Raw genomic sequence first — 17,401 nt, 5'->3', positions numbered from 1 at the left:
TGCTTTCCCCTCTATTCTGACCTCATTTGACTGGCTACATACACGACAAGTGCAGAAGGCTGGCTTGACTGACATAGCAACAGTTGCTATGGGGGGGCGGAGCTCCCGGAAGGGTCAATTCTCTGCTCTTGGATCAACTCGCAATGCCTTGAGTGCTGAGTCGGGCTCTGTCAGCGTCTTCTTAATGAAGCCCATAGGATTTGAATTGAATAGGTGCTTGTAGCGCTAAAGCGCGTTTGGTGGACACAGGCATCTAGGAATGGAACTGTGGAACATTCATCTGACAATGTTGACATTGGTTTGGCCAGTTCAAATAACGAATATATTTTTCGGTAGGCGTATGCGCATACGCAAATCATTGAGCTCTTCAGTGAGTATACGGAAATCGCTGAGCTTTTCCAGTGGGCATACAGCGTATACCTGCATATCACGTAGACTACACCACTGCCGCCACACCTACTTAGATCAAAAGGTGCAAGCTATCTGCTGGTACCTCATATAGTGAAGGCTACATCAGGGGGCAGAGCCTTTTCTTACAAAGCCCCACAGTTATGGAACAGCCTTCCAAGTAGTGTTCGGGAATCAGACACAGTCTCAGTGTTTAAGTCTAGGCTGAAAACATATCTGTTTAGTCAAGCCTTTTGTTAATTTTATTTATTAAAGGTGTAGATCTGGAAGGTCCTCAGGCATAGTGTGTTTTGGTAAACTGGGATGTATGGATGCGGTCAGTCCCCCACTCACTTGCTCACTTGAGTTTGTTGACGGTGTAGTGGCTGGTTGCTTAATGTTCCGGGGCTCCCTCATGTCTGCGTTACCTTCTGGCTCTCCCCTTTTAGTTATGCTGTCATAGTTAGTTTTGCCAGAGTCCCTGCTTACACCGAGTGCAAAATGTATACTGTTTCTACTCATCAGGTGGCATTGGGCATACCTAACAACCTGTGTTCCCCTGACAGTAAATAGGACATATGGGAGATGGAGGTCCCAGGTTTGGCCATCTTCATCCACCACAGGCTGTAGCATTCTCTTCAGGCTCTGGTTGAACCTCTCAACTAGACAATCTGTCTGGGGGGTGGTAGACAGAACTATAGATCTGTTTCATCTGAACAGCTCGCACACATATGACATCAGTTGGATATGAATGGTGTACCTTGGTCTGAGAGTCGATCTTTCAGGCTTTCTACAAGGGAGAACAGCAGAACCAGTTCCTTAGAGATGTTGAGATGTTCTTAGAGGTGACCTTCCAGAAGGGGATGGTTTTGGGGTACAGTGGTGCTTGAAAGTTTGTGAACCCTTTAGAATTTTCTATATTTCTGCATAAATATGACCTAAAACATCATCAGATTTTCACACAAGTCCTAAAAGTAGATAAAGAGAACCCAGTTAAACAAATGAGACAAAAATATTATACCTGGTCATTTATTTATTGAGGAAAATGATCCAATCTTACATATCTGTGAGTGGCAAAAGTATGTGAACCTTTGCTTTCAGTATCTGGTGTGACCCCCTTGTGCAGCAATAAATGCAACTAAACGTTTGCGGTAACTGTTGATCAGTCCTGCACACCGGCTTGGAGGAATCTTAGCCCATTCCTCCATACAGAACGGCTTCAACTCTGGAATGTTGGTGGGTTTCCTCACATGAACTGCTTGCTTCAGGTCCTTCCACAACATTTCCATTGGATTAAGGTCAGGACTTTGACTTGGCCATTCCAAAACATTAACTTTATTCTTCTTTAATCATTCTTTGGTATAATGACTTGTGTGCTTAGGGTCATTGTCTTGCTGCATGACCCACCTTCTCTTGAAGTTCTGTTCATGGACAGATGTCCTGACATTTTTCTTTCGAATTTGCTGGTATAATTCAGAGTTCATTGTTCCATCAATAATGGCAAGCTGTCCTGGCCCAGATGCAGCAAAACAGGTCCAAACCATGACACTACCACCACCATGTTTCATAGATGGGATAAGGTTCTTATGCTGGAATGCAATGTTTTCCTTTCTCCAAACATAATGCTTCTCATTGAAACCAAAAAGTTCTATTTTGGTCTCATCCATCCGCAAAACATTTTTCCAATAGCCTTCTGGCTTGTCTACATGACCTTTAGCAAACTGCAGACAAGTAGCAATGTTCTTTTTGGAGAGCAGTGGCTTTCTCCTTGCAACCCTGCCATGCACACCATTGTTGTTCAGTGTTCTCCTGATGGTGGACTCATGAACTTTAGCCAATGTGAGAGAGGCCTTCAGTTGCTTAGAAGTTACCCTAGGGTCCTCTGTGACCTCGCCGACTATTAGACACCTTGCTCTTGGAGTGATCTTTGTTGGTGGACCACTCCCGGTGAGGGTAACAATGGTCTTGAATTTCCTCCATTTGTACACAATCTGTCTGACTGTGGATTGGTGGAGTCCAAACTCTTTAGAGATGGTTTTGTAACCTTTTCCAGCCTGATGAGCAGCATCAACAACGCTTTTTCTGAGGTCCTCAGAAATCTCCTTTGTTCATGCCATGATATACTTCCACAAACCTGTGTTGTGAAGATCAGACTTTGATAGATCCCTGTTCTTTAAATAAAACAGGGTGCCCACTCACACCTGATTGTCATCCCACTGATTGAAAACACCTGACTCTAATTTCACCTTCAAATTAACTGCTAATCCTAGAGGTTCACATACTTTTGCCACTCACAGATCTGTAATATTGGATCATTTTCCTCAATAAATAAATGACCAGGTATAATATTTTTGTCTCATTTGTTTAACTGGGTTCTCTTTATCTACTTTTAGGACTTGTGTGAAAATCTGATGGTTTTAGGTCATGTTTATGCAGAAATACACTGTAAGAAGTGATTTTGGAGAGTGGTAAATATAATCTATGCAAACCAGATAAAATTTATTCGATTATTGCAGTCAGCCAAGGAATTATAAAGTAATGGGTAAATTATACATATGCTACCTATTCGTTAACAGTAACAACCGTTACATGGAAAAATATGGTAAAATATACCCCAAAGCTGTGAGTCCTGTGCTCCAAATTGCGCATGCGTTTGTGTGAGTGGGACAGGGAACTCTCGGACTGCCATCTTCCTCTCTCCGGCTGTTAGTTCATTACTTGAAATGTTGTGTGAAGCTGTTGTACTGCACTTTATTTTGTGTTTTTTGATCATTTGGTGCATCATTGCTGCATATAAACAAGGCAGTTCAGTTATTTGTTGTATAAATGCACCTGGACTGCAGATTTGGTCAGTCCAGAAACAACATTTGACGCTGTTAGTTAGTGAGTTATAAAACAGGTTCATTACTTTAAATGTTGTGTGAAGCTGTTGTACTGCACTTTATTCTGTTTTTTTTTTTAAAATGATTTTATGGATTAAAAACATTGAGATGATGAACCATCTGAAAGTCTTTTTTTGGGGGGTACATCTTACCTTCTCCGAATAAGTAATGGTTACTAAGTGATATTAATTAGCTTTGATTAGTAATTATCAGGTATTACCTACTAGCAAACGAGATAATTTTACCCAATTTCAATGAGAAAGTAGCTGTTGAATAGATACATAAATGTGAGGTAAATTTTACCCAATTTATTTAAGTATTTCATAGCTTTTTATTTCAGTTATTTTATACTCAATATATGGAATTAAATCTACCCCAAATAAGTCAATGCAAATTGTTACCTCAGATTTATTGGGTAAATTCTATGGGTTACTTTTTTCGGTGTATAGAAAGTTCTAAAGGGTTCATAAATTTGCAAGCACCACTGTACATTTTCATTCCTGTTCATGTTTAATCAAGTATTTCAGTATCATGCCATATCAGAGACAATGCTGAATTTCATTTTTAAAATTAACATACTGGAACACTTTAAAACAAAACTTAGGTGATTATCATGATAAACACTTCATCAGTGCATGACTAATATGGGACTTGTTTACTGTGTGGATTCAAAAGCAACAAGTGTTGCCAGGCAAAACAAACTTCGCCCGGTAGCACTTAAGATGAATATGAAGGAAGATATCGTTAAAAAAAAAAAAAAAAAAAGGTCCCCTATGGGTCCATGTGGCTTATAAAGAAAATAGTTTTCTGATCCCATGTCCATACAGTAAATACACCATATATATTTACTCTGAGGCAGTAGCCACAAAAATGACATGTAATCCAAAAATGAACAATTTAAAAAAAAAAAAAAAAAAAAATCACAGAAGTAAAATATACCAAGTGTCTGTACTTTATATTATTCTACTCTTACCTCTTACAGTTTTCAAAACTGAAACCTCCGAACCGAGGCTGACATACAGACACACGCTGTTGTCACGACCCAAACTCTAATTTCCCGGAAATGGCCTGGTGCTAGAGCTCAGTGGAACACACTTTCCCTCTGGAATAAGCATAAACATGTCTGAAAGCGATTTCTTTAGTCTAGTCCATTTATTTTGAACGGTGAACCGAATTGTATACACTCACCAGCCATTTTAATCAGAACACGTGTATGTGTATGCGCAGTGCACGACTGTTACACTCTTACAGCACGATGACATAGTGGCTAGCACCTCTATATGAGGCAGTAGCCACAACAAAAATGATTTTGACCTTTTTCGTGACCTTGACCAGATGACCCTCAAAATGTTGGAGGTTCTATTTGAGACCAATGCCCATCTATCCTGAAAGTTTCATGAAGGTTGGTCCAGCCATTTTCCCGTAATATCGTTAACAAAACAAACAAACAAAGAAACCCCACCGAAAACAATACCTTGCCCCCTGGTGAACGCCATCCCTGGCGAGGTAATAATCAGTAAATAATCAAAAAAAAAAGTGAGCTCGGGAGGGAGGTACAGCCACACGATGTTATGATACTTTTTCCAAAAGTACTTTAATAATATAAAGCAACTTTAAATGCAGCTGACTGGATGGTAAAATGAACATTCTGATGTCCTCATGTTCCTTATTTAAATAAATAAATAAGGGAGGGGGGAAAAAACAACAACATGAAACCATCTTTAAGAATATGTGTATCTCTTGCTAACACGTAGCATCGGGATTTATCAACTCGGGAAACAAAACATAACCCAGTGCACACACTTTAATAAAAACAATTTAATCAAATGACCTAAAACAAGCTAGAAACCACTAATACTGCTACCATAAATATAAACCCAGAGGCACTTGTTAGCGTAGAGAGATGATACAAGCTGCAGGATAAATACTTGATCACATAATAACACAAACCTCATTTATATCATTGATAAAAATGGATAAGAGAATGAGGTACTGTATCTGTGCGTATAAAGCAAACAAGTGGCCTTACCCTCGTATACAGTGCAAAGTCAACGTCATTAAATAGTGCACCTTTAAACCCCGCCCACTTTAATACATACACAGCTGATTGCATATGATAGGTGTAACAATATCAGACGATGTATACCTGACAGATCATTAATGTAAACCTTCAACTAGCAAGCACTTGCAAAAAAAAAAAAAAATTGATAAATGGAAAGACGACCACATAGTGAGCGCGCTAACTAATTAGCAAGCCGGCATCCCTGCATACGGAAAAAGAAACTAGTCATAGAAATAATCCAGCTGTGGTGAAGTTTGATGTTTCTCAGTATGATGTAACCTGTGGAAATTCAGTTATCAATCAATCCCAAGTGTAATTTCAGTCATGAAATCCTTTTCTTTAGTAATGTGCCAACACATCTGAGGTAAGAGTTTACGTTCTGGATATTTTTGTGCAACGTTACTACACCTTGTTGTTAACCAGCTAGCTACATCACTCGCCTCATTTACAGTAAAGCGTCTTTGTGCACAAGTTACCGAACAATAGTGTTCTCACGGATTTAACCACCTAAACACTGGTGAGTGTCTCGTCATAGAAACACTTTACAGCTGAACACGTAGCAGCTGAGTCCAGGCTTACTCCCTCGCCCTGGCATACCGTTCCGTTCAGCACTTCCTCCTCAGGTTGGAGATGGTGCTGGTGAAGAACTCGTACCAGAAGAAGGTGAGGCCAGTAGACATGGCCGCCTTTATCAGGCTGGGAGAAAGACCCTTAAAGAAGGCAGCTAGTCCTTCTTCTCGAGCGATGCACACTACGCAGTCCATGAATCCACGGTAGGTCCGGACCTTCGCAGAAAACACACACGTCAAGCATTAGTGCCCTGTTGATGCAGACCTGCTACTTTTGTAGTCCATTAACATCACAAAACTTGTATTTGTGCTCACATAAATTAGCATCACAAGGCTACAAGAGCAAGCCAATATATAATGTGCTGAGGTATGGCAACACTAATGGGACAAACACAAAACTGCGCTTGCCCAGTAGATAGCAGTAAAGTGAATTATACAAGCAAACACCAGCTCAAACTTCCTGTTAGCCCACACTAGCATTCACTTTCTGCTTGCCAATAGTAGCATCAAATTAGTTTGGGACCGTTTTGCTGAAACTAATTTTTCATTAAGCTAACACTTGAACTGTGAATAAAGACTTTTTAAAAGAGATGCCAGGACTGTTAATCAACACTAGCTCTGATTTCCTCTTAGCTCTAGCTTTGGGTTTCTATTAACCATGTTAGCATGATTATGCTAAATCTATTTTTTAAATAACACCTTTAATGAGATCCCAAAGGATTTTTTTCTCTAAACTGGGTGCAACTTCTGTGTAAAAAGCTGATACAGTATGCGTTGATGTGTAAATCTCAGCCTGTCCGTGTTTCAGTGTAACGCGTCTCACCTGTCCAAAGTGCACTCTGGCCTTCTCGAACCCACCGACCTGCAGTCTCTTTTTGAACAGGTCGAAGGGGTAGGTGAGGGTTTTACTGATGACTCCGGCTATGCTGCCACTCACAAAGCTCTGCAGCCCACCTGTAGGGAGCAGGACACGCCTCTTTCACTTTTAATTCACTTCATCAGAAACCAGTACCGGTTAAGGGTTACATACAAGTGTTACATTTTTTTTAATCACAGAGAAGAACAAATATAGATCAGTGTCTCTAATACAGTGTAACCGTGATCGAACAGGTCAAGCTCCATCCCCTGTGACTGGACCTTGTCGTTGTAAATAGCCTCCTCACTGTAAATCATAACTCCACCCTGTGACAATATAAATCGCAGCTCACTGTAAATCGTAGCTCCAGCCCCCCATCACTATAAATCATAGCTCCAGCCTGTCATTATAAATCATAGTTCCACCACTGTTACTATAGAAATCACAGCTAAACCCCGTCACTATAAATTGTAGCTCCACCCCTTGCCATAATAAATCATAGCTCTACCCCATCACTATAAATCGTAGCTCCACCCAGTCACGAAAAATCACAACTCCATGACCATTATCATCAAAATCATAGCTCCACCTCATCACTATAAATCAGAGCTCCACCCTCTGTCACTACATAAATCGTAGCTCCACCATCACTACATAAATTAGAGGTCTACCCTGAGACTATAAATCATAGCTCCACCCCCTGTAACTACAAATTGTAGCTGGGCAATTCCATGTAAATGTCAACCTCACCATGCAAAAATAAAGCAACATGTAATACATCAAAACCACGCCCAGAGATATCACCTAGGCCTGTATTTTACAGATGTGAATAAGTTGAACCAATTTGTAACCAACCTAATATGTCACTGTCAGTCTTTCTTTCTTATAATGTAAAACCCAAGCTAAAATCAACTTTGATCATGTACAATTCTATATTATTGCCACAAGCCACAGAAATGTATGCTAAAATCCACAAAACAGCAAAACAATAGCCATCCTAAATATTATTTAAGAACTTTGATAGTTTTAGCTGATATTTAGAGAGGTTATGGTATTCAAAGGGTTATGGTGGTTAAATTGCTGATTTTCTAAACATATGCCACGTCTATTTCAGACGCGTCACATCCATAACGGAATTTCGTCACATCCATAACGCTGACTTTTCCTTCCGAAACTCTGCATGAAATACAAAATATTTTAAACAAAGATTTTTTAATATTCACCTTGGACCCCTCTATCAAATGGATATCTCCATTTCGACATTAGGTTTACAATTTCACAGAGTTTGATAAAAATGTACAGTCACCCAAGAAAAGTGATACTTTTTCTGTCACATCCATAACGCATCTTTTATTGGCATTTTCTGGCATGCCCTAGATGTACTATGGGAATTATTCTTGTTCTATCACTTCTCCAGTATGGTACAGCCTTAAAATATGCAACACCTGTTTAAATACTGGGAGACAATAAAACATGCACTGGGTCATTTGTTGCCATTTTGAGTTCAAGTGTCACGTCCATAACGCTGGAATTGCTCAGCTCCATCCTGTCATTCTAAGTGGAAGCTCCACCACTGGTCACGATAGAAATCATAGCTCCACCCCCTGCCACTATACATTGTAACCCCACCCCCTGCCACTTTAAATCATAGCTCCACCCTGTCAGTATATAAATTCTAGCTCCACCCAGTCACTCAAAAATTGTAGCTCCACTCCATCACTGTAATTTGAAGCTCCTCTCTGCCACTGAATATTGTTGCTCTACCTCATGACTATAAATCATAGTTCCACCCCGTTACTAGAAATTGAAGCTCATTCCTGTCACTAAACATTGCTGCTCCACCCCATCATTATAAATTAAAGCTCCACCCAGTCACTGTAAATCCTTACTACACTTTCCCATTGTAAATCATAGCGCCACCCCCGGTCAACACCTCTCTCAGACACTCGACTTCCGGATGTTTTGTTGCACCGCATATCGTAAACAAATGTATGATAAAATATGTTTATCAAGCCACATTGTCACAGCAATATATGGTCACACAAGTAACATCAGGTATACACGCCAAGTGACCTTTAGATGTCCTGCCGTCGTGTTCCAGCATCTTCTTGAAGATATTGTAGCTGAAGAACTGGAGGCCGGCGTAGGGGAACACAGCCACCAGTGTGGGGGTAAGGCCTCTGTAGAAGGTGAGCGCCCCCTCTTGGACGTACATGGTGCTCACAGCATGACGGAGAGTCCTGTAAACCTGCTCACAGGGAGAACACGTCCATGACAACACTGCTTTCAGATTATATTCTTGGACATTTTTTTGTGCGTGCGCGCGTGTGTGTGTGTGTGTGTGTGTGTGTGTGTGTGTGTGCGCTCGTGGTACCTTGGGTTCTCCCTGAGCAGCGAAGCGTGTACGGAGTGTGTCGAGCGGCTGGCAGGCCACAGTAGCAGAACACGCGGCCATTCCCCCACACAGGAAGTGAATGTCAGCTGCTTGGCTGTCATAGGACGTACTTTTATGGACGAGTTCAGTGAGGGCTTGGAAACTTGCAAACTACACACAAAGCAGTAATGAGAAGATCACACAGCTTAACATAAAAGAGGGCTTACAGTACAGTGTAAAAGTTTGCACACCCCAGTTAGGGTTTTAAAAACAAACAAAAAAAACCTAATACAATTAATAACATTAGCTAAAAAAAAAAAAGTATGCGCACCCCTGACCACCACATCCATATGTGCTTGTTGAACATCCCATTCAGATTTGCTTTTATAATAAGCGCCATGCTTCTGGGAATGCTTTCCACTAGATTTTGGGGTGTGTCTGTGGGGATGTGTGTTCATTCAGTTCAGCTACAGGTGCATTAGTGAGATCAGACTCTGATCATAAGTGCTAAAAGAAATTGTTCCACCCAAAGGACAGAATACCCAGACACAAAGAGGACAACATAGTGTACGCAATTCAATGCAGTGAGAAATGCTCAGACCGGAATATTGGGGGAGAGGAAAACAAAAAAACAAACCCCACTTCACAGGCACTTGGCTCAACACAGAAGAGCCAGTTCCTCAGGCCAGGTCTCATCTCATCTCATTATCTCTAGCCGCTTTATCCTGTCCTATAGGGTTGCAGGCAAGCTGGAGCCTATCCCAGCTGACTACAGGCAAAAGGCAGGGTTCACCCTGGACAAGTCGCCAGGTCATCACAGGGCTGACACAGACAAACATTCACACTCACATTCACACCTACGGTCAATTTAGAGTCACCAGTTAACCTAACCTGCATGTCTTTGGACTGTGGGGGAAACCAGAACGCCCGGAGGAAACCCACGCGGACACGGGGAGAACATGCAAACTCCGCACAGAAAGGCCCTCGCTGGCCCCGGGGCTCGAACCCGGACCTTCTTGCTGTGAGGCGACAGCGCTAACCACTACACTACCATGCCACCCCAGGCCAGGACTCTGCAGTCTATCTTCATCTTGATAACAAAGGACACTCATTTCAGGACTTCAATGTATGCATTTTAGTCAGAGAAGACCAGTGATTTGAAACAGGAGTACAATCCCGATTCCAAAAAAGTTGGGACAAAGTACAAATTGTAAATAAAAACGGAATGCAATAATTTACAAATCTCAAAAACTGATATTGTATTCACAATAGAACATAGACAACATATCAAATGTCGAAAGTGAGACATTTTGAAATTTCATGACAGCAACACTTCTCAAAAAAGTTGGGACAGGGGCAATAAGAGGCTGGAAAAGTTAAAGGTACAAAAAAGGAACAGCTGGAGGACCAAATTGCAACTCATTAGGTCAATTGGCAATAGGTCATTAACATGACTGGCTATAAAAAGAGCATCTTGGAGTGGCAGCGGCTCTCAGAAGTAAAGATGGGAAGAGGATCACCAATCCCCCTAATTCTGCGCTGACAAATAGTGGAGCAATATCAGAAAGGAGTTCGACAGTGTAAAATTGCAAAGAGTTTGAACATCATCATCTACAGTGCATAATATCATCAAAAGATTCAGAGAATCTGGAAGAATCTCTGTGCGTAAGGGTCAAGGCCGGAAAACCATACTGGGTGCCCGTGATCTTCGGGCCCTTAGACGGCATTGCATCACATACAGGCATGCTTCTGTATTGGAAATCACAAAATGGGCTCAGGAATATTTCCAGAGAACATTATCTGTGAACACAATTCACCGTGCCATCCGCCGTTGCCAGCTAAAACTCTATAGTTCAAAGAAGAAGCCGTATCTAAACATGATCCAGAAGCGCAGACGTCTTCTCTGGGCCAAGGCTCATTTAAAATGGACTGTGGCAAAGTGGAAAACTGTTCTGTGGTCAGACGAATCAAAATTTGAAGTTCTTTATAGAAATCAGGGACGCCGTGTCATTCAGACTAAAGAGGAGAAGGACGACCCAAGTTATTATCAGCGCTCAGTTCAGAAGCCTGCATCTCTGATGGTATGGGATTGTATTAGTGCGTGTGGCATGGGAAGCTTACACATCTGGAAAGACACCATCAATGCTGAAAGGTATATCCAGGTTCTAGAGCAACATATGCTCCCATCCAGACGACGTCTCTTTCAGGGAAGACCTTGCATTTTCCAACATGACAATGCCAAACTACATACTGCATCAATTACAGCATCATGGCTGCGTAGAAGAAGGGTCCGGGTACTGAACTGGCCAGCCTGCAGTCCAGATCTTTCACCCATAGAAAACATTTGGCGCATCATAAAACGGAAGATACGACAAAAAAGACCTAAGACAGTTCAGCAACTAGAATCCTACATTAGACAAGAATGGGTTAACATTCCTATCCCTAAACTTGAGCAACTTGTCTCCTCAGTCCCCAGACAGGGCTCGAAATTCGCGTTGGTCCGGTCGCCCGAGGCGACTTAATTTGTCATTTGGCGGGTAATTCCTGTCACTAGCCAGCCTGGCTGGCTAGTTGAAAATAAAAAAAAAAAATTTTTATATATATATATATATATATATATATATATAGGTGGCACGGTGGTGTAGTGGTTAGCGCTGTCGCCTCACGGTGGTGTAGTGGTTAGCGCTGTCGCCTCACAGCAAGAAGGTCCTGGGTTCGAGCCCCGGGGCCAGCGAGGGCCTTTCTGTGTGGAGTTTGCATGTTCTCCCCGTGTCCGCGTGGGTTTCCTCCGGGTGCTCCGGTTTCCCCCACAGTCCAAAGACATGCAGGTTAGGTTAACTGGTGACTCTAAATTGACCGTAGGTGTGAATGTGAGTGTGAATGGTTGTCTGTGTCTATGTGTCAGCCCTGTGATGACCTGGCGACTTGTCCAGGGTGTACCCCGCCTTTCGCCCGTAGTCAGCTGGGATAGGCTCCAGCTTGCCTGCGACCCTGTAGAAGGATAAAGCGGCTAGAGATAATGAGATGAGATGAGATATATATATATATATATATATATATATATATATATATATATATAGGCGGCACGGTGGTGTAGTGGTTAGCGCTGTCGCCTCACGGTGGTGTAGTGGTTAGCGCTGTCGCCTCACAGCAAGAAGGTCCTGGGTTCGAGCCCCGGGGCCAGCGAGGGCCTTTCTGTGTGGAGTTTGCATGTTCTCCCCGTGTCCACGTGGGTTTCCTCCGGGTGCTCCGGTTTCCCCCACAGTCCAAAGACATGCAGGTTAGGTTAACTGGTGACTCTAAATTGACCGTAGGTGTGAATGTGAATGGTTGTCTGTGTCTATGTGTCGGCCCTGTGATGACCTGGCGACTTGTCCAGGGTGTACCCCGCCTTTCGCCCGTAGTCAGCTGGGATAGGCTCCAGCTTGCCTGTGACCCTGTAGAAGGATAAAGCGGCTAGAGATAATGAGATGAGATATATATATATATATATATATATATATATATATAGCGAAGATTCAGACTAGGGCTGTGCGATATATCGAATATACTCGATATATCTCCGAAAATTCTGTGCGAGATACATAAAATTATTATATCGTAATTATCGAGTATTTTATGGTCATCTGCCGACTTGCATTTGTTTAAAACCTTTTCAGGTGGTTTTCTCCCTGTCCCTCAGGCAGTAACGGGAGAGGCTGCCTAAGGGTAAAAAAAACCCAATAACGTCACGCACTCGCCAGCCAATCCCGGGCGACATCTTGGTGCTGAAAGGAACTTGCGGGAAGATTTCCTAGTTTCGGTTTACAGCGCTGACTCAGTTTGTGCAATCGCTGGTGTTGCATAGGCTACCGTGCAAGCTCTGTCAATTTCAGCAACAAATTAAAAATGGAAGTGGACGAACTGGTTCCTAAAAGAACTAGTGAGACACTTCATGCAGCACGTGCTGCCTCCCTTTCCTCGGTCCTGATTCTCCTTGATCTTCCTGCTGCATTTGACACTGTTGATCACGCCATCCTCCTGTCATGTTTATCAGCTCTCGGGACCTGCGGAACAGCCCAAGTCCGACCCCTCTGGTTGCTCCTTCCAGGTTACATGGTCTGGTACTGTATCAGCACCAGGCCCACTTACCATCAGTGTCCCTCAAGGTTCAGTCCTTGTCCCACTTCTCTTGTCCCTCTACACCCAGTCTCTTGGCCCAATTATTTCTGCTCATGGTCTATCCTACCACTGCTATGCTGATGACACCCAACTGTTTCTCTCTTTTCCTCCTTCTGACACACAGATCTCCACTTGCATCTCTGCTTTCCAAGATGGTGCCACGGATGGACGCCTCAGAGTTTTAGTGCGCTCTGTGCGGTCTTGTTTTGGTTGTAAATAGTGCTTTATGTAACCCTTCTCAAATTTCTTTCACAAGAGAATAACTCCTGAACATCAGGGGAACAACTCCAGTGGACTTATTTCCTACATTTATTTCACCATCCGTGGATTTATTGTCCATTCTGGTCAAAGGTGCCCTCACCTGAGCTGCTGCTAGAGTGAAATGCTGGAGGAGAGGTAAATAAGCTGGCGCGCTTGTGCGCCTTCATCAGCACGGACACCACACACCACGACCTGGAATATATCTCTCCAACGTGCAATCATTGAACAACAAAATGGATGAACTCCAGCTACTTTTGGGAAAAAACAGACTTTTCTTCGTCGGCAGTTCTGTGCTTTATGGAGACGTGGCTGTGTGGATCAATACCGGACTCGGTGCTGCAGCTGGCAGGCTTCCAACTCTTCAGAGCTGATCGTAACATGGAACTCTCCAGCAAAACTGAAGGTGGAGGAATCGGTTTATACACAAATAGTGGCTGGTGTAACGACGTGACTGTGATCCATCAATACTGCTCTCCTGATCTGGAATCTTTTTTAAATTAACTGCAAACCCTTTTACTCCCCCCACAAGTCCGCTTCATTCATTCTGGTCTGTGTTTATATTCCACCACAAGCTAACGTGCAGGAGGCACAGCGCTTACCCTCCAAGCAGATACTGCGTGTGGAGCGGGCTGACTCGGACTCTTTAGTTACTGTCCTTGGCGACTTTAACAAAGGTAATCTCTCCCATGATCCCCCCCAAATACAAATAGCTTATTAAATATCCGACCAGAGAGGAGAATGTTTTAGACCACTGTTACACAACAGTTAACAACGCTCATCATGCCGTCCCTCATGCTGCACTGGGCCACTCTGACCATGTCATGGTCCACCTAATCCCTTCATATAGACAAAAGCTAAAGCTTAGCAAGCCTGTTGTGAGGACATCAAGGAAGACAGGAAGCAGCAAGTGAGGTTAGGGAAGCATGTCTCCAACACTCAGACAATCAGCACCAGATCCCCCCCCCAAGGCTGCATTCTTTCTCCTCTGCTCTTCTCCCTGTATACAAACAGCTGCACCTCCACCCACCAGCCCGTCAAGCTCCTGAAGTTCGCAGATGACAACCCTCATTGGACTCATCTCTGGTGAGGATGAGTCCGCCTACAGGTGGGAGATCAGCCATCTGGTGACTGGGTGCAGCCAAAACAACCTGGAGCTAAATGCTACAAACACAGTGGAAATGACTGTGGACTTCAGGAAGAACCCAGGCCCTCCTCTCCCCATCACCTTGCATGGCTCACCAGTGGACACTGTGGAGTTCCTTCTGCTTCCTGGGCACCATAATCACCCAGGACCTGAAGTGGGAACTGATCATCAACTCCCTCATCTCAAAAGCACAGCAGAGGATGTACTTCCTGCAGCAGTTAAAGAAGTTCAACCTGTCAAAGACAATGATGGTGCACTTCTACACAGCCATCAGTGAGTCCATCCTCACCTCCTCCATCACCATCTGGTAAGCTGCTGCCTCTGCCAGGGACGAGGGTAGACTGCAGGGTATCATTCACTCAGCAGAGAAGGTGATCAGCTGCAGCCTGCCTTCACTTGAAGACCTGTTCGTCTCCAGGACACTGAGGCGGGCAGGAAAGATTGTGGCTGGTCCACCATGGACAAACTCTTTGAGACACTCCCCTCTGACAGGAGGCTGTGGTCCATCAAGACCAAAACCTCACGCCACAGAAAGTTTCTTTCTTACCGCTGCTGGCCTCAAACATGACTAGTGACCCCCCCCGCCAGTACCATACCTCAGACTCCTGGCCCACTCTGCCCCCCCCCACCTCAATAAACAAGACTAGTGACCCCATTTACTCCCCCCCCCCAGTTGTTTACCTGATTTGCATATTTGTCTATTTTCTTATTGTTCACCTGATTTGCACAGTTTATTTATTTTATCTTGTTTATTTAGTTCTTATCTCTTAATATCTTAAAATAGACCATTTTTATGTAGCTCCTTTATTAGAATAGCCTGTCTTTATTTAGTTAGCATCTCAACTCCAAGCCAAATTCCTTGTAGTTGCAACAATTACGTGGCAATAAAGCTTTCTCTGATTCTGACTGCCTGCATGACATCCAGAGCTGGATGGACAACCATCACCTGAAGCTCAACCCAGGCAAGACTGAGGTAATTTCTACATTCCTGCTCCATCCTCTCCACCCCTGGACATTGTCATCTCCCTGGGGGACATCTCTAGGTCACATGTCTGAAGATTCTCAGTCATCCAGGTCATAGTAAACTGTGGGTGGTAAAAGAGAGCAACTGGACTTGCTTGAAGATTCTTGAAGATGTTTCACCTCTCATCCGAAAGGCTTCTTCAGTTCTGTCTGACTAATAGGGAGTATCAGGTATTTATCCTCTCATGGATGAAAAGCAATCCTAAGGTGTCGTTGAGCCATCCTGTTGGTGTGGGATGACTCAATGACACCTTAGGATTGCTTTTCATCCATGAGAGGATAAATACCTGATACTCCCTATTAGTCAGACAGAACTGAAGAAGCCTTTCGGATGAGAGGTGAAACATCTTCAAGAATCTTCAAGCAAGTCCAGTTGCTCTCTTTTACCACCCACAGATCTCTAGGTCACCTTCACCCAGTGCAAAAAAACCTTGGGCTTGTATTTGATGACAAATTCTCCTCTTCAGTGAACATTGTTGCAGTGACCCTGATGTGTAAATTCCTCCTCTACAATATTTGAAGGATCTGCCCTTTTCTTACCACCTACTCTACTCAGCTCCTGGTCCAAGCACTGAACCTCTCCTGCTTGGACTACTGCAACTCTCTTCTTGCTGGCCTTCTCGCTTCTCCCATCAGACCCCAGCAGCTCATCCAGCATGCTGCAGCTCCCCTAGTCTACAACCTCCCTCATTCTTCCCATGTCACCTCTCTGCTTGCTGACCTGCACTGGCTACCTATTGCAGCTCGCATCAAATTTTAGACATTGGTGCTAGCATACCAGGCTGTTAAGGGGTTAGGGCCAGTATACCTCCAGAGTCTGATCCACCCCTACACGCCAGCCAGATCCCTATGCTCCGCTACTTCTGGTCACCTGGCCCCTCCTACTACTACTTTCCGCTCCTGCCCAGCCAGCTTAAGATTACCATTTGTCCTGGTTCCCCGTTAGTGGAATAACCTTCCCACTGAGGTCAGAACTGCCGACTCCCTGACCACCTTCAAGCGCAGACTGAAGACTCCCCTTTTCAAGCTGCACCTCTCCCCTTCTTCCCTGCCCACTGTGTAACTGCATTTTGGTCTAGACCAACCCAGGTTGTGTACTGTCTAGCCTGGGGTTAGTTGTTTTGAGTTCTCTATTTAGTTAATAGAGGTCAAAGACCTTGATCTCTATTTAGTTATGGTTGGTTTGTTTCCTTGGCTGTTTGAGTACCGGTATTTCAACAGCACATTCCACTAGGTATTGTTGTCACTTGGCACTAGAACTTTCTTGTCTAGAAGCTCAGCACTTCGTGTACCTGACTTTAGCACTCGTTGTACGTCGCTCTGGATAAGAGTGCCTGCTAAATGCCATGCAGTGTAATAATTTTACAAACCAACATTCAACCAATTGCTCTCAAGATAACATACTAACAGCAATCTGGGAAAGACAAATGGACAGTCTGAAACATAACACCACCACCATCTGGTGACCTCGGACATAAAAATAAACATACTGCAAAATTTTTCTGTTCAGTTTGTCTCATGTGTCAGATTATTATCCCGTTGCAGAAATCATACACATTTCACCTTTAACCTTCTCTTATTTGTAGAGGAAACATACAATAGAAGCACATTTTCTGTTTTTACCCCAGAATCAATGGGAAGTGCAAACATTCGCGCAGATCATCATGAACATGAGCACTTCA

At 43.5% G+C, this 17,401-nt stretch overlaps 1 protein-coding gene across 1 annotated transcript in view; it reads right to left on the bottom strand.

Moving 5' to 3' along the window:
• Nucleotides 1-4,844: 4,844 nt before the first annotated feature.
• slc25a19 (solute carrier family 25 member 19) overlaps nucleotides 4,845-17,401 on the bottom strand; it is a 15,565-nt gene continuing 3,008 nt past the window's right edge. Inside the window, exons 4-7 of the mRNA XM_060904303.1 lie at nucleotides 9,131-9,301; nucleotides 8,830-9,004; nucleotides 6,724-6,854; nucleotides 4,845-6,116 (exon numbers count right to left, since the gene is read on the bottom strand). Of these exons, the coding sequence (XP_060760286.1) occupies nucleotides 5,937-6,116; nucleotides 6,724-6,854; nucleotides 8,830-9,004; nucleotides 9,131-9,301 (657 nt within the window). The 3' untranslated portion in view covers nucleotides 4,845-5,936. The remainder of the gene's footprint in view (nucleotides 6,117-6,723; nucleotides 6,855-8,829; nucleotides 9,005-9,130; nucleotides 9,302-17,401) is intronic.

Source organism: Neoarius graeffei, chromosome 22, assembly GCF_027579695.1.
Source record: "Neoarius graeffei isolate fNeoGra1 chromosome 22, fNeoGra1.pri, whole genome shotgun sequence".
Lineage (NCBI taxonomy): Eukaryota > Metazoa > Chordata > Actinopteri > Siluriformes > Ariidae > Neoarius > Neoarius graeffei.
Note: the sequence above shows the minus strand (reverse complement) of the source record. Positions and strands in the feature narration are given on the sequence as shown.